Source organism: Astatotilapia calliptera, chromosome 3 (genome assembly GCF_964374335.1).
Source record: "Astatotilapia calliptera chromosome 3, fAstCal68.1, whole genome shotgun sequence".
Lineage (NCBI taxonomy): Eukaryota > Metazoa > Chordata > Actinopteri > Cichliformes > Cichlidae > Astatotilapia > Astatotilapia calliptera.
The window spans coordinates 43,982,563-44,000,415 of record NC_137424.1 but is presented as its reverse complement, the minus strand read 5'-3'; the positions used below and the strand labels follow the sequence as shown (position 1 = coordinate 44,000,415).

Here is a 17,853-nt window from a genome sequence, read left to right as displayed (position 1 = left end):
GCAGCAGCTGACTGCCTCCATCCTCAGCCTGCAACGCTTGGCAACATCGTGCATCCCTCTTCATCACCTCCCTCCAACTGGAGAGACTTCAGTCAACAGATTGCACACAAACATACATGCATACACCTAGTGAAGGCGTTGTTAAGTGTGAGGAAATAGGTGGGAGCTGAAAGAGCACTGGAGAAAATCCAGAGACAGATGAGGGTCACAGAAAGGGACAAACACGCTGGATTTGAAGAAGGGCAAAAAACTTTAAAAGCCACTGGAGAAAAGCTTTAAGATGCTAAAAGAGACATTCAGTCCAGTCTGAGAGGTGCATGATCCTCAGGGGGGCAAATTTCAGTTTAAGCTATGAGTGAGGGAGAGGTGGAAGTAAAAAGAAACTAGTTAAAGAGCAAAAAGTCAAGATAATAAAAAATAAAACCTTCAAGACAACTATAGTAAGAGTTAATATATGATTCATTACTGGCTATTATTGTTATGAATACAGTTTTTGATATATATGATTTCTGACTTTGCTGCTGTACCAAATTACTTACTTACTTACAATTTAACAGAAGTTTTTCATGGTCTGCTTAATACCACTCAGTAGCTCACTATTTCAAGTGGTGGCACATGAAAGTAACTGCAGAGAGGCACAGAGAGGGCAACATAAGAAGGGAATCTAGGTGAGTATGGGAAAAAACAAAACAGAACCTGATGGAGAGACGGTTAGAAGGAAGGAAGGAAGGATGGATGGTTGGGGACAAGTGTTAATAACACAGTGAGATTCTGCTTCGAACCACTGGCTGTTTCACGGCTCCTTGTTTTCCATGCTTTCCTGCAGAGGAGGATCCCATTAGCACTACTTTATAGCCTCTCTGCGTCCTCGCTCCTTCATCTTTGTCTCTTTTTTCCCTCTTCACACACGCTCAGAATGGCCTCGGTTTACAACACCGGCCGTGTCTACTTTACAACATCCCTGACCTAAAAAACACAGTAGCAGCAGTCATCAATTTAGGCTTTTTACAAACCTATGTGTCATTTAATGCAGACAGGAGGGGGGGAGAGGGTGGAGCGACTGCTGTAATATAGATGTCAGCACTACACGGTGATTTAGGACTTAAGTAAACAATCTTTAATGAGTGAAAACATTTGTAAAAGGCCTTTTTGTTTGGTTTTAAAAACCCAGCGTGTCAACGGAGTGATTGTACTTCCTAATAAGGTAGAGAGGAAGACGTGCACCAAAGTCGTTACAGTAGTGCTCGGCAGATCGATCCAAGTAACGGCAGTATCGATGCCAGCGCTGGCCCTGTATTTTCTTGGTATTGGCTCGATACCAAGTAAGTAAGTATTGCCTCTTTAGAGTTCATAAAGTGCAAATTTGGAGCCTATTCATTCAGTAGACATTCACAGCATAAATGAAAACTAACTGGGTGGTAACTTGAAGAAAAGTGAGCGATTTGAAGTAGATCTCTAGAGAGTAGCCCATCTCTTCCACAGAGCTGCTAACAAGGCTAATAAAAACAATACAAGTTGTAAATAAAAAAAGAAAACCCAAAATAGCCATTAGTCAACATCACATTTGCTGCTGTCATGAATGAGTCTGGGATAAAACTTGTTTCTTTGCATTACTGCACCGCAGACCCCCAACCTCACCCACAGAGTAATGGCACAGAGCCAGTTGGGTCCTTCCTCAGTTCCTGAAAGCTCTCCGTCCACCCACCGCAGCAGACGCACAGCTCTGGGGTAACGAAGTGCCCTCCCTCACTTTCCACTCTCTGCTCACCAAAGAAAAACACAAACCTAAACTTTCATTCAGTTTAAGCAATTAAAGGGGAGCGGGGGACTCGAATCCCCCCAAAACCTTCCTTCCTTTCTCGTTCTCAGGAAATCTGAGGCATCTGCCACCAACCCCCTCACCCCACTCCACACCACCACCATAACTACACCAAACGGAGCCAGGATTCATGTTGAGCAACTCCACTTTCACCACAAAACATTAAGAAAGAAGGACTTGGACAGATGCAGACAAACTGAACAGAAGCAGACAGTCTGCTGTGGTTATTGATGCTGTGGGGATTAGGAGTTATACAGCAAGAGGAAACAGAGAGTCTTTATAAGAAAGCTTATGCAACATGTTGGAGGAGTTCACCGAAATTTGCTCCTCTGGTAGAAATTTACTTTTAAAAACATTTAAAGTGCAAACAATTCAGCAAACAGAGGACCAGTGTCAGTTACTGGAACAAAACTGGTGTGTGAAAGCTTTGAAATTACCAAGACTTCTGTATTGGTCAGCTACAAAATCCAGTTTGACAAAAACACAGTTTGACTAAACTGATAACACACAGTTATTGAATTCACAGAGCAATCACTCAGAGCAGGCTGGAAAAATGTTATAAGTTAGGCGCTTGTACCGTCTCCCTAAGACGATTCCTAAAGTTGCTTATAAGACTTGCACAACAATTAGAAGGCGTTTTTCTCCATTTCTCCAATAAAACGGTTTCATTTTCATTCTTCTGGGATGTCTCGAGTGAACAGATCTCTTCAGGTCAAACCACAGCAGCTCAACTGAGTCAAGGTCAGGAATCTGACTTGGCAAACAACAAAAACAACAATTCTGCTGTGGCATCATTCAAACTCTCCTCAGCTTTGGGTCACAGACTGCTGCCCTGTAAATGTTCTTGATGCCATTTTGAATTCATTGCTCCCTCAACGACTGGAGGGCGTACAGGCCCCCGAAGCAAACACAGCAACCTCAAACCATGACGCTTAGGTTAACTTAGATTAAGATATGGCAGTGAGGTTTCAGTGTAGCTGTGCAATTGTGTTTTCTCCAAACATAGCATTTTCTATTTTTGGCAAAAAAAAAAGCTAAACTTTTGTCTCAAACATCTAGGAGGTATTTTAGAAAGTGGAAATGTGGTGCAATATTTGGAAAGTAGTGGTTTCTTCTGAGGTTTCCATTCACGTTTAGTGTTTTTCCACTTTAATAACACAAAAACATCAATTTTAGCAAACTGTAGGGATTTCAGCAGGTGCTTCTCTGTGAACCTCAAGGTCATTTATCTCTCTCAGTACTGCACTAAGTTCTCTTGGTGTGATTCTGAAAGATGCCCAGGAGCCAAATGCTTTTGCAGCCAGTGCAGTTTTGTGCATCTTCTAAGGTCATCAGTTCATCTGGATGTTGCGTTTTTAGTGGGTGAAACATTTCATCAATCATCCAAGTCACTTTTTCACTGTTTTTCTTAGATTCGATCTTCTAAGGTCCTGTGAAAGTTGTTTTGATCAACAGTGGTTCACAGGAAATAGTTTTTCTTGAGAATAGAAAGCTTTGCAAGCAACGTTATTTATAAGGAGGGGTCCTCAGCACAGAGGTTCATTTACTTTTTCTACATTTTTTCTTTAATACTCTGTTGCTTTAACCTTTATGGTTTTGGCTCAACTGTTGGTGTTGTGTGAATTGTGGGTACATCATGTGCGTCAGCCGTGCCAGGTTTCTTGAGTGGCAGCTTATACTTATAAGCTGTTTTTGTTTCATTAGTTTAACCAGATTGTGTTTGTCTGAAATTAAGTGTGACTTGGAAGAAGATCAGACCACATTTTATGATTAATCAGAAGAGAAATCCTGGGAATCCTGCTAGAGGTTCTGGTTATTATTCACAAATTTTTCTTGAGAGTGAAAATATGAAATTCCTCTTTTTGTAATATGACAACACAGTGTGTGTGTGTGTGTGTGTGTGTGTGTGTGTGTGTGTGTGTGTGTGTGTGTGTGCTGCCTCGACAGATATAAACTCTGCACCAAGCTTGCCTGGGTTGTTTTAGATCCTTCACATATTTTGATGTACGTAAGCGCACCAAAAGCACGTCGCCGTGCTCGTGAGTGGATCCCAGCGTAGTATATACTTGTGTTAGTGTGACAGTGCAAAGTGAGATGAGCTGCACAGCGTCGGGAACCAAGACAGCGTTGTGTCAAGCTCAGCCACATTCCTCAGAGTTCAGTTTTTACTATTTTGACTATTCATCATAAAAACTGGAGACCTCAGCTCAGAGGTGGAGGCCAAAAGAGAAAAAAAATGATTGCAACATCCCAGTAACGCCAAGAGATTTCCGCCATTTCAACACTTTTCTTATTCCTCCTTAGCATTCAGCAAATCCCACCTCTATTGTCATTTTAATTCCTCTGTTGGATTTATGTCTACCTCAAGATTTATGTCTACACAAATATTTACCGAGCAGACGCGGCAAACGCTGCTCGTCTCGGACAACAGACAGGACATCCACAAAGAAATGGATGTTTAGGGTCAAGCAGAAGCTCACTGCTGCCACGCGTCTCCCTTTGGGTTCAAGAGGCTTTTGTGAACTTTATTCTGTAAACATTGTGCAACTCTTGTGGTATCAGCTCAGAAGAGTTGTTTTGCTGCACTCAATGCATTCCAGTCAACAGCTTACAGTCAGATAACGGCCTTAAAAAGGGTAAGCCATCTAAAAATATTTCCTCATTTCCAAAATCGCAAACAGCCATCAATAAGTAAATATTGTGCATATTTCAGCGCAACTCAAATCCACTCAGAGAAAAATGTAAGAGACTTCTGGTCTTGATTGTTGCACTGTTGTTGTTGCCAATAAAAAAAAGAAAAATAAACAAAAGTTTATCCCCTGGAAGTTCACTGTTGACCTTTAGAATCGCTTGACTGACATAAATCGTATTTCTGCTTTTTATTAGGCTTCAAGATTTTTTCTGTCAGGTAGCTTTGGCTGCAAGTACAAAAAGGTTACAAAGCAAAGCTTAGGAATATAAAAAATGAAATAAAATATATTCTGAAATATTCTGAGCAGTCCACCAGCCAAAATAATTCATATGTGAAATCAGTTTTTATGTGTTTCCTGCTGTGAAGTTTGAATAAATAGCACTGCGGCGGCAATTCGTTGACTTTACCTGACATACATCTGGTCCTACATACATCTACTGCTCACTGAAGCCTGATCTGAAATGGTCTCAGTGGCCATTTTTAAGGAAGGGAAACAGGGAGAAAAGACTGAGGAAGAACTGGACCTGTGGCCACTGCAACTGAAATCAGTGGCTGCCGGTCTGATAGAGTGATAAATCCAAATTTGATATTTGTGGTTCAAATCATCAAGAGGTATAACAGCGAGCATCTGAAGCCATCTGTAAGACACAGTGGAGGCTCTGTCATGGTTTGGAATTCAGTCAGTGGTGTTGGAGATCTTCTCAAAACTCGTGGAATTATGAACATTAGATTTTGATCCACAATGTAATACCATGTAAGAAGAATCTGAATAGCTGCAGTTTAATTTGTAAGTATGATAATGATCCAAAACACATGCAGTAAAAGCATACCTTGATAGAAAAACACACGGTGAAGCACTATTAGTCATGGAGTGGCCTCCCCAGAGCCCGGACCACAACATTATTGAAGCAATGTGGGATCAACTAAAGGCAGAAACATCCAAAGAAGAGCTTTGAATGTCCTGGAGAACTATTCCTGAAGACTACTTAAAGAAACGACAAGAAAGCTGCCAAGAAAGTTCAGACTGTCCTGAAGAATACAGGTGGTCAAACCAAATACTGTAAAAACTGTAAAAAACTGTACTTCCACGTAGGTTTGCAGATGCTTCCAGGATTTCCAGACCACTGCCTAGTTCTGCTGTTACAGGTAAAATGTATCTGTGCTGTGCAACATTAGGTTATGGCAGCAGTTTGAATGTTTTTTCACTACCAATTTGTCACATACAGACTTGGGAAGGACCCCCCGGTGTTACATTTATATGCAATTAGGTAACGGTAATTTTTTAGCATGTAAAGCTCATGTCGTGAGGGTTTATATTATAAGTAAATCCATCTCCTTTTCCCAACTAAGCTGCTTTAATGCCAAACTCTAACCACAGAATTAAAGGGGAAAGAAATAAGGTAGCGAACAGGAAAGAAATCAGGGAGTAATAACAGAGCTAAAGAGACTGCAAAATGCCAGACTCTCAGACAGGACATGACACATACTTTGTTGGTCTGTACTGTTTTCTTTCTGCGTGTACTACTGCTGCGGCTCGTGTGTTAAGACGTTGACGCCAAAGGACACATTTACGCATATCGTTGACGTCAGTGGCATCTGATAGATGAGAATGGATTGCCAGTGCAGACATGGACTGAAAGAAAACCGATAAAATATATCACACAGGATTAAAGCGTATTAAAGAGTATGAATAGCTATCAGGCAAAAGTGTAATTATATTTGATTTGGACAACACAGAAATGAGGATTTTCCAGTATAAATCAATGGCAGAGCAGCATGCCATTATCTGTTAATTTCTTGCTGTTTTAACTTTTTTATTTTTGTTTTACAAGGTTTTTTTGTTTACTTTTGGCTTCCATAGTGTCTTCTGCTCTCACTCATTCTCCCTCTTCTCGATTCGTCTCTGGCAGAGCTGTCCAGAGCAGAACAAAGGCCTGTGCTGACACCACATTAACACAGTCCAGAGCTCCTGTCATTCTCTCAGGCTACAGAAGAGTCTGATAAGCCAGAATGTGTGACAGGAGGAAAACATGTTACCCCCTCTGGACTCGTCTCAGCCCCTTACTACATTTATCCGCTTCCCCATTCCTCTGGTGATCCTCGGTGATACTGTCCCTGAAGCGTTTGGATTGGTATTTGAGCAGAGAGACAACAATGTCCTATTTGGCCTGTCGGAATAAACCAAACTATGCAGGAACTGGCTCCATCATCTGTTTCTATCTGATGAGATTCCAGTCATGTTTTGTGGAAGAGGCTGTTTCACTTGGCTGTCGACAGCTTCATAAACAACACTGCTGTGCGCTGGAGGGATTTGGATAGCGTTTCCAATAGAGCCCGTCAGCCAATGATAATAACAACCCACTGACAGGACCGAGCACGGCCATATTCTTTTCAGATGTGTCAAAGACTGTTAATGTTAATGTGAGAAAACAGAGTCTGAAAAAGCATAAAAATGTTTGCAAACTCGTGATGCAGACAACAAACCCAAGCCTGGCATCCAGCTCCAGCAGCGGTGCTGCAGTGTATACACTGCCACTCAAGAGACCTGGCACGGCTGACGCACACAATGTACCCACAATTCACACAACACCAACAGTTCAGCCAAAACCATTAAGGTTAAAGCAACAGAGTATTAAAGAAAAAAATGCTGGATTTTTCTAAGAACAGCAGGAGCTTGTCAAGTTTCCTCACATGTTACATACTGCAAACTTAATTGGTGCTGGAGCCGCCGCTACACCAAAGAAGCCTTGTAAGAAATTAGAAAATATAAAACCTCCAATAAATGCAGGGTTCAAAAACATACGAGCCTCTTTCGCACCAGTTAACAAAAACCGAAGCTCACACCGCTAATGTGCCTCGGCGTGCAGTGACACATGCTTCTGCGGGTACACGTCAGCTCACAGACAATCAAGCGTCCACGACACATTAACTCACGCCTCCTCCTCCATGAGAGTGCATTACACAAGCGGGTCGGAGACAGACGGAGGAAGCGGTCCCGAGTTGCGGTTTCAGCGCCTCGCTGTGTCCTTCCTTCCTCGCGCCGGCTGAGCCAACTCTAAAGTCGGCTCCCTGCTATTAATTAAAGCATTAAAAAGCATTAATAAGCAGAGTGGGGGGGCTCTAGTCTCGACAACATCTGATGAGAATTAGGGAGGCGTGTGTTTTGGCACGATGACCCCGATGCCCTTTACTTTGGAATTCCTACTTACTCCCTGCTCTCACGTTCTCTTTCTGACGTTCTGAATTATTTAAACTTCTCTGTTACTGAAATTTCTCTCATTCCTCCTTCCCTGCGTGTTATCAAACGCTGGATTGAAAACATGTGGGTGAAGAGACCCAGAGGGCGAGCGCGACGGGGGATTACCGCCTGTCGTTTCCCATTATTGGACGTGATTGTTATCCAGATTTCTGTTATTGTTACCTCTAGGCAGTGCACTCAGGGTCGATTTTCTTCTCAATCCCTCCCACCTGTCTTCCTCGCAAGCGGGGTGAGCTGCCTCAGTGACAGAGCTTTAACAAAACCACTGCGTCTTCTAGCCGCTCTCCAACAATTACAGTCCGACAGGCCCCCTGTGAATCTGATGATTGCACGTTTGGTAACAAAAAATAATAATTATGTATCAACCCCTAACCTCATGCAATGACAGCATGTAACACTACACAGTGTAACTGGAGATTTAACAGAGCAGAGACGGACATATGGAAGACAAATTAATGTGTCATTACACAAGCCGCTGGCCAGTGTTTTAACATGATTGTCTGCAGCGCGTTAGGCCGAAAATTAATGAACTGCCACAAAGTTTTTATCAATTCTGCAGTCGGGCTTGTTCCAAGCTGATTTAACACATGCAGAACTGCTGCCTCAACATTTCTGTTCAGCAAGGATGTATTTATTATTTATGTCTGGGAACTGTTAGACATGAATCTCTCTGATATCTTGAATTTCATAATCTAATCCGAGAGATGATTTCAAATGTTTCTGATCGTAAGAGTCTCTTATCTTAACAAAGATCTACACACAATACGCAGAATCTGTAAGCAAGACTTTGTGGTTTTGACCTATAATCCAACTTCTGTTTACCAATCACGGTTGAGCAAAAAGTCCATGTGGAAAAAAAAAGAAAAAAAAGAGAATGTAAACAATGACCAGAGCAACAAACGTGAAGTTTTGAACTGGACTAATGATATCAGCTAACTGGATATCTGTTGCGTTTACTGGAAGCCTAAAAAATCTGCCCTTTCCCCAGAAGTTAAGTCAGCAGAAAAGTTGATTGAGTCCCAGATTGTCCTCAAACAGTCCTTCCAAACACGAGTCTTTCCACTCTTTGTCCATCTTTATTTAGACATTTTAAGTTAACTTTAATATTAACAATCTCCAGAATCTGCAGAAAAAAATTAGTTCCATTTGTCCAAAATAATGCTTTCTTTTCACACTACAACCATCTTTACTCCCATGTTTAGGATTCTTTGACTATAGTGTGAAAACCCAAAAGAGGAATATTAAACATGCTTCCTTTGTTTTCTGTTCTTTGGAGATTAACACAACATGGGGTGGATTAAATCATATTACGTCAAAAAAAACATACTCAGAGATTGGAAATTCGACTCTAAGAAATTCCAGGAAAGGTGATAGGAAAGGTAAATGTTTGTGTTCAGAAGAACAAAAGACAAAAAGAGAAAGCTCTCCAACATCACCACTTCAGCTGTGCACTTTAACCCGTCTGCAGCTGGTCTTCGACACAAACAGTTCTTACATTATTACAGCTTTTAATCAAACATGTAGCTTATGGATTTTATGGATCACAGCCCAAGAGATAAATCAATGTATGTGCACCTCATTAATATATGCCTGGACATGTTTATGTCTACATCACACAAATACATTAGAGCAACTTTCACCGATGCTGTCATCTAAAAAGACAAATAATAGATCCCAGAGGCCCGACTTTCTACTAACTAGTAGTAAGAAACTTGAGGGTAAAAGGCAGAGCACTCTGGCAACGGATGAAACAGATTCTTTTTTGTCCTCAAATGGACAATCACAAAACATACGTGGAAGTTGGAGCACTAAGAGTCACAGAAAAAAGGCAGTTCATTTTAAAAAGACAGCAGCGTATCTGGTGCATGTAGAGAGTAAAGAAAACCTTGGACGAGGTGTGATTAAAGGTGGAAAGTGAAGGTGGGAGCAGGACTCCCCTTCTGGGAGTGTAGGAGTCAAAGGTGAGTGAAGGATAATTGGGGTCCTGAGAACACAGAAACATCACTAACAGTTCTCCACCGCTATATCACATAAACTAGGTTTGGTGATAGCGATCTGTCTTGCGGAAAGCTTACACTGCGTTAAGTAGACAGGCTGCTTATTTAACATCCACCCCCGGTGAGCTCAGGAGCAACCTGAGGCTGCGATCGTAATGTGGTGGGGGTAAGAAACCAAAAAGGAGCTCCACGTGTCAATTTCGAAAGCAGGGAGGATTTGTTTTACTAGCGAAAAGCTTTGAACTTTGATCTTAGGTGTTAACATAACACATGAGGTGTTCTTTCACAATGTGAACAACATAATCTGTGCACAAATTGCTCTGCGTAAAAACCCAGCTGCGTAGGTCACAAGCAGTTTATCTCACATCTGCTACATGTGACATTTTTAAGAAGGATCAGTCAGCATTAGTGACTCGGGCCTTACAGAAAATTCATAGATCATCACAGCCAATATTAAACAGATATAATCTGCCCTACCTGTGCACTCGTGCTGCAGACCCTTGCCGTAGTATCCCTTCTCACATATGCAGTCGTACTGCCCGGTGTGTGTGCCGCACTTGCAGCTGGCCATCAGGTCGCAACAATCCTTGCCCGCTTCACACAAAGAAGCGCAGCGTGACAGATCCTCCTGGATGTAGCTGCCCGTAGGGAGGTCTGAGGGAAGCAAGCAAGCGCAGAGAAGCACAGGTTTCAATTACACCGCCTGAGAATAAGACATTTTCAAGTGTCGAGTTAAATGCTGGGTAAAACACCATCATTAAGGAAGTCTGACGGAGCGATTGGTGCAGACGACCAAAATATGTGAAAAATGGGGAGTCTTCTGGCACCATTTAACCTTCAGCAACTTTATTTTTGTATGAAGTCGTAAAGAAAAACACGGTCTTCAACAACTGCAAGATGAAACAAAGCTTTGCTTTATTTTTTTGTTCTTGTGTGCGCTACAACACATCTGTCAGACAGAGACAAACAGACATCTTAACCACAGAAATGCAGACAGAATAAATCAAAACAGGCACCACTTGTGAACCACAAAGGTGCAACCGACTTTTAAAGCCTGCCAAATCATCTTTCTTGCATAAACTCCACTAGAGCTCGCAAAGGAAAGCCCAAAATGAAATGGGAGCTGTGGCATTACTGCCTGAGCCAAGGGGGGAAAACTGTCTTTGATGGTGTGACCAAGGCTAAATGTCAAATTTAATTTTACTTCTAGAAATTAACCTGCCGCCTTATTTGTTTTGTTTTTATTGCAACTGCTGGATGGCTGACAGAGCCACAGGGCCATGTGAAACCTGTCTTTGTGCTTTGAGACTGCTGTTGGCAGAGGGGCCAGACTTCAAGACAGAGGGTGAGAGACAGACCGGAGGCTGAGCTGATAGTACGGTGTGGGTTGGCTTTCATTCTCGTAGCCTTATCCCGTCTCACCAGCGCTTTTACTACTGCAGCCTCATCTGGAATTTCAGCCACTGTGTATGCGGACGTGGTCGCTCAGAGCCCGCGTAAGCATGTGCGTGATTTACAGCTCGCTCTGCACTCGTCTGTGATATTTTATGGTGAGATTTTAAGTTTTAAAACCGTGACTGGATCCCTATTTTCACTGAACAGTGGGGAATTTCCCTTCAAGTGTGGGAAAAAGAGCGTTGCTGCGTCTAATCTGCTTAGAAGTGAGGGCTAATGGCTGCTGGCAGCACAAAACAGAAGTTATCATGTGAAATGCATGTTGTCAGATTTAATGTAAAATATTATCCACTTACTTTGAAAGAAGCACAGAAACTTAACGGGGTGAAAGCACTAGTACAGAAATATTGCTACGGGTCAAATGGTGACATTGGATGCGCTCAGGCTTCAAAGAAGCTAGCGTAGCCTGAACTTTTATTATTAAGAATAACATCAAGCATGATGTAACTCACCCCTGGAAAACCAAACGGGTTAAGTGGGAAAGAGGGGAGATTTGTTACATGTTTAACTAAAGCTTTGACATGAGATCGCAGATGTTTCTTTTAATAATCACTGGAAATCTGGAACCTTTCTCTGTCACTCCTTACCTTCGTGCAGAGCTCGACGAGCCAGGGCCTCAAACTCGGCGAAGTTGTGCACCAGGTAGCAGTGCTGGTCTTTGGGCTGAGAGGCCATGTCGTGTAGCTCCCTGATGTTACCCTGCCAGATGCCCAAAGTGAAGATCTCAACGCCGCGTTCTCTCAGAGCCGCCGCCACAGGCCGAGGGTCTCCACCGTTAGAGTAGCCGTCAGTGATGAGGAAAATCACCTTGGTGGCATTACTGCGGGAGTGACGAAGGATTTGCTGTTGGAGAAAAAGACATAGATCACATGAATAAATAAAGTTGAACTTGGCTCAATATTCTTTTTAAAGAATCAGTAAAGCTGCTCAGTAAAAGTCCAAAAGAACAAAAGTGCACACATAAGGGCGTTACACTGATCAGCTAAAACATTAACTGACAAGCCAGTAAAATCTAGTGCTCCACTGGGACGCATTTGGTCCTGGCATTCATGTGGATGTTAATTTGACACAAACAACCACGTCAGTGTCATTCACTGACAGCGGGCCCTCCCAGATGGACAACGCATCCTGCAAATTGTTTAGAAATGATTCAAGGAACATAATAAAAAGTTTATTGTGTTGATCCACCCTGCTAATTACCACAATCCCAAACTGATCACGCATCAACAAGCCGGAAGCCACAAGACCACAACGATGGCGTTGCAAATCAACATAGATCACCTACAGAGCTCCGATGTCCAAGCAGACATGCACAGATACTTTATTAGGTACACCTTACTAGTATGGGGTTGGACCCCCTTTTTTATTTGCCTTGAGACTGCTGCAAGATTTTGGTCCATTCAGAGATTTTGGTCCATTTTAACAGCATCACACATAGGGGTGGGCGGTATAAACGGTATATGGCCAACGGTAGAGATTTTTACTATACCGCTCTACCGCGATAGCGCATGTTGATGGTGTCATCATCAAGCTGTGCCTGTTTTGGTCAAAACCACTGCAGCGGCTGCAAACAACATCATCTGCAAATTATGCCGGGCAACAGTAATAGTAAAGAGACGAAGCACTTTTGGAATATGAGGAAAGCCAAAAACTGCGCTTCCTCTACTTCCCTACCATTGATTCATTAATGCCGAATTCTCTCGCAGCTGCTCTATTCCCATGTTGTTGCAGTATATGAATGACTAACCTCGTATTATGGATGGATTATCTCAGTTGTTCTCCTGACTGAAGTTTGGTCCGTGTATAGCATCCTGCTATGCAATTGCATTTGTCCCTATCCACCAGAAACCCTCACGTTAACTTTTATCGAGTGGAAAAAAGTTAGCGTTCATCCTTCAGCTTCACTGTGCTAATGTTATGCTAATCACACAGTTGCTGCAGATTTGTCTGCTGAACATCCATGATGCAAATCTCCCCTTCCACCAAAGCCCAAAGATGCTCTGTTGAACTGAGATCTGGTAACTGGACGACAGTGAACTCACTGCCATGTTCAAGAAGCCCGTTCGGTGTTTTTCTGTCCAGTTTTAATGAACCTTTGCAAGTCGTTTTCTGTTTTCTGTTCCGACCTGACAGGAGTGGCACTGGGGTGGGCTTTAAGGTTTGGCATGTTGTGTGTTCAGAGATTATGCATAACTTGGCTCTAACAAATAGTTATTTAAGTTACCTTTGCCTTTCTATCAGCTCGAAGCAGTCTTGTCAGGGTCCTGGGTTTTTGACTGAAGTGTTTTGAGTTTCCTGTGCTTTTTGTCACTTTGTATTGTAAATTATATTCTCATTGTTGGTCTTTAGTTACTCCCTTAAGTCTTTTATCATCTCTAGCCTCTTGGTTCTTTCAGTTCTATGCCTTATGGTTTATGTCTCTGTGTTTCTTAGTGTCTCTGTCTCCACCGTGTCTAGTCCGCATCTCAGTGTTATACTTCCTGTTTTACTTTGAAGGTCTGTGTCTCATGTGAGTGTATCCTGCTTTGCTTCCTTGTCTCGTCAGTTCTGATTTCCCCCAGCTGTGCTCTCCTTCTGTGTCTCATTCCCTCGTTATTCCCCAGTGTATTTAAGCCCTGTGTTTCTCATTGTCTCTCATTGCTGTGTGTTACTCTCTCCCTGTGTTTGCTTATGAGCTTAGATTTCCCAGTGTAGTTTTGTTTTGTATGCTTTTCCCCTGCTAGCAAATAAAGCTGAGTTTTTTGAGTTTAAACCTTTTATCTGAGAGCCTGCATTTTGGGTCCAACTCCTGCCTGCCACACAGCGCTTCTTGACAAGTCTAGCCATTCTCCTCTAATATCTGACATCAACAAGGCATTTTCTCCCAGGGAACTGCTTCTCACTGGATATTTTCCATTCTCCAGACACATTATGATGCTCGGTTTGAACTTAGGCCGTCAGAGGTGTTTTGGCATTATGCTGTAGACCCTCAAAAATGTGAGAGCTGTCAGCTGAGACTGGAGAAGTCACTTGGATGAGTGACGGAACGTTTCTTCCACTAAAAGCGCTACGTCCAGATGAACAGAATCAACTTTTTGGAATTAGAGAGCTGTAGTAGCAATAGCTGTAGCTTAGTCTGAAACATAGCTCCCATATGACACTGCTTTTATCAATGTAAATGAACGCTAGAGGTGGTAATAAGATACTTTTTTGCCTCTAGATAGAGCCAACAGAGTAGTCACCATTGAGATCTTGTCTTAATGGTAAACTAACCTACCAGAAGACGTGAGAGCAGTATCAGAGTTCTCATCTAACTCTCTCCAAGAAAGTAAATTTCCCAAGATGTCACACTTATAGTCCGAGAAGTTTAAATTGACAAGTGAGACAAACTTGAGCCGGACTTAATAGAGTCATGCTGTTACTGTACATGTTCACCATTCAAATACACACGTCCCACTCATTGCTGTGCATGCCAGCATGCGACCAATATAGCTGCAGCTCTTGTCACGTGACTAAATTGAATAACGAAGAACGTCACACAAGACCACTAACAACAGCCCTCAATACCAAGGTTCCTAAAAACCCTACATCAGCAGGACAGGCAATGAGAGCAGGATGGGGAGAAGGGACCAAAAAAAAAAGAAGGAGAAAGTCTACAATTGTAATTATTTCTCCTACAGACTATGCAGCTGCTTGCCAGTGGTCTAAAACCACCAGGGAACAGTGGGCAACACAGACCGAGTTGCTGTGTCCGCCCCAGACACCAGCTCCAGTTTACAAACTAACTTTAGCCACCGTTTACAATCCAGCACATGCAATTAGACAGGACATTAAAGTTAGAGAAACATATCTTTATTTTCTCGAGAGCACAGAACAAAAATCCAACACTTTGCTGTGGAGGCCAAGCTCAAAGTGTCTTGTTATGTTGTAAGTGGAGGTTGGATAAAAAGAAAAAGCAGTCGGAACAACAAGGTAGAGAAGAACCAACGAATAAAAGAAGCACAACGAGCCAAGATGAAGTCAGAAGGACAGATATCCACTTACACACTTACGCACTTATGCAAAGGCAAAAAGGGCATATCATAAAGAATTTTTTAACGAAGACGAAGATGGAAAGGAAACAAAGAAAAGCGTGTTAAGAGGATATTCTTCTGTATCCCGAATCCAAACAGCACATGATATCTAAACATGACAGATTGTAAAATACGAGAGGTGAAGAGAGACGAGACACGCAAGGGTGTGACCGCCGAGGAGCAGGAGAGTAAGTTCTGCTCTTTATTGTCTAATTGGCTCAACTTCAAGCAGCTCTGGCAGGAGCAGAGTAATTACAGAGCCCGTGGAGCTAAAGGGGAAGAAAAGGAAGATGGAGAGAGAATAGATGAGAGAGAGAGAGGTTACGTTCTCTGATTCTCAAAAATCCAGCTGCTCGCTCTGGTTCTCAGTCCGGAGAGGCCGGCTACGCCCACTCCCAGCTGTCAGTGCACACTGGCAAGCCCGTCACCCCCCCCAGGCTCCTACCAGGTGTTAGCAGGGTGTTGTGTGAATCCAAATGTTAACATTTCAAGACTCTTCATGTCAAAACAAATGAAGAAGCTGGTGTGGATTAGTGAGCACTGTTAGCTGTATTTCTTTTTTAATGTCTTTTATTAGCTGTCTGCTAAAACTACAGTGGGGTTTCTGCTTTCGCTTTGAGTCAGTGGCTGGTGTTAGTGACTGTGGAGATGCCACCAAATGGAGCATATGCATGCATACCCACTAATAATACCCTCCACATAGTTTAGGTCAGGGTATTAACATAAAGGCGACCGCAGGAGCCCGAGTGTGGGAAGGCACTGCCCTTTATAGTTACTCTCAGCATGCATCTTATCATTCAAGGCATAAAGCAGAGAGGGCAGCAGGTAATGATGCACAATGGTATTTCATGAATAGGAACAAATGCATGTGCTACTAATCAACAGCTGCTAAATAAAGCAGGTTTTTGTGTGCACAGGTATAAAATGCAGTTCTGCTTGATAATATAGTCGTAATAGATATAGACTGCAGCTGTTTTTGCTCAGAAAAATTAATTTCCCTTGATAGAGCACGGGAAAAAAATATAATAATAAAGCAGTCATTCTCTAATAACCGAGGGGAGAGAGAAAGAAAGATGAAAAAAGTAGAATTTAAGCTTCAAAGAGTAACATGTGTTTGAGACTTAGCCAGCAAGCTGTAAAAGTCCGGCCAAATCCAAGTCGTGCTTAAAGTTTTTAAAATGTTGTTCTTTCTTAATCCATGTAATAACCTACATAAAACAACGAGATGACATCATTGTGCTTACACTCTTAACTGTGCTGAATCTAAATATAAAAAAAAATTCCACCAGCTCTATTAAAAATGTGATTTTATTTCAGTAAACTCTTGAACTTAACATTGATTAGCCGTGAAAAAAAGGGGCAAACCACCCGGGGCTGCAACTCTGACCCTACACCATGACGGCACATCGTAAATAAGCACAGTCAAACGCACTGGATGGGGATTTATAGTATCACATAATTTACTGGAGCAATCGTCTCATGCTTCATGGGCTGTTCGGAGGAACTCTGGACAGCTATATGTCAGCTAGAGGTTTCTCTGTGTTGTACACCCTGTGCATTTATTCAATTACACTCTGGCAGAGCCTTCAATGGTGGCCGGCGTAGCTCCAGAGAGGAGGTAATAAGCAGGCAGCAGTGGGACAGCTGATACACCCAAACCAGATACACTTCAGTATCTGGTTTGGGGCCAGTGTTATCTGTCAAAGCATCTGTGATAGTGAAGGGACCAGCAGGCCTCGAGGGATTAGTTGTAAGAGCAATGAATCCATCTCCTCTCCAGCAACGCCTCAAACTCTGGCAAGAAGGAAGAGTGAGACGAGCAGCCCATATGTGGAGTTGATGATTTTTTTTTTTTAATGTACAGGAAAAATGTATTGTCTCTTAGACACACTGTACATGCAGAAATACCATCCAGCAGGACTTGTTTTCTAGAAACTGTATTCGTTGCTCTGCTGCACGCGTCGAGGATACTGCAGAATTTATCAGGGGTCATGTATCTGTGTCCAGTTTCTTGTAATATCTTTTACACCTTCCCCTCCATTTTCTCTGCATTTTTTCCTGCATTTGGATAGTCATATTTAATTAGAATCAACCAATTAAAAGAAAAAATGATGAGTAAGACATAGTAAAGGTACATCAGTAGGCAGTCTTCAGTTACAGACTGTTGCATTTGGGGATTGAATGTCTGATTTCATCAGAATCAGTTTGTGAAGGTCCAATCTTCTTTAAACTTTCTTGCTCGATCTGTGGTCTTACTGGCTACCTAAAAGTTCTACTGAAAGCAGAATGATGTTTATCTTGTAGGGTGCTTCTCCCTTTGAGATTGGATAAGATGGCCAGACATTAGTCAGGAGGGACTCACAGAGCTGCTACTCCTCCATAAAGAAGGCAACCAAGGTGCTTCAGGCATCTGACCAGGAAGCCTCCTGGGTGTGTGCTAGATGAGGCGTTTCATGCATTTCCTACCAGGTGTAGGACCTGCAGCAAACCCAAGGTGTGCTGGAGAGATTATGCCTTGGTACCATCTCAATGCCGTCCCGAGAAGAGCTGGAGGAGGTGGGATAAGCGGCAGACAATGG

The 17,853-nt window shown here is 42.5% G+C and overlaps 1 protein-coding gene across 3 annotated transcripts in view; it reads right to left on the bottom strand.

Moving 5' to 3' along the window:
• The window catches only part of svep1 (sushi, von Willebrand factor type A, EGF and pentraxin domain containing 1), a 114,946-nt gene that overhangs the window by 57,313 nt on the left and 39,780 nt on the right, over positions 1 to 17,853 (bottom strand). For all 3 annotated transcript variants that reach the window (XM_026154511.2, XM_080298423.1, XM_080298422.1), the window contains 2 exons: positions 11,810 to 12,065; positions 10,245 to 10,421 (listed from right to left, as the gene is read on the bottom strand). In XM_026154511.2, the coding sequence (XP_026010296.2) occupies positions 10,245 to 10,421; positions 11,810 to 11,897 (265 nt within the window). In that variant the 5' untranslated portion in view covers positions 11,898 to 12,065. The remainder of the gene's footprint in view (positions 1 to 10,244; positions 10,422 to 11,809; positions 12,066 to 17,853) is intronic.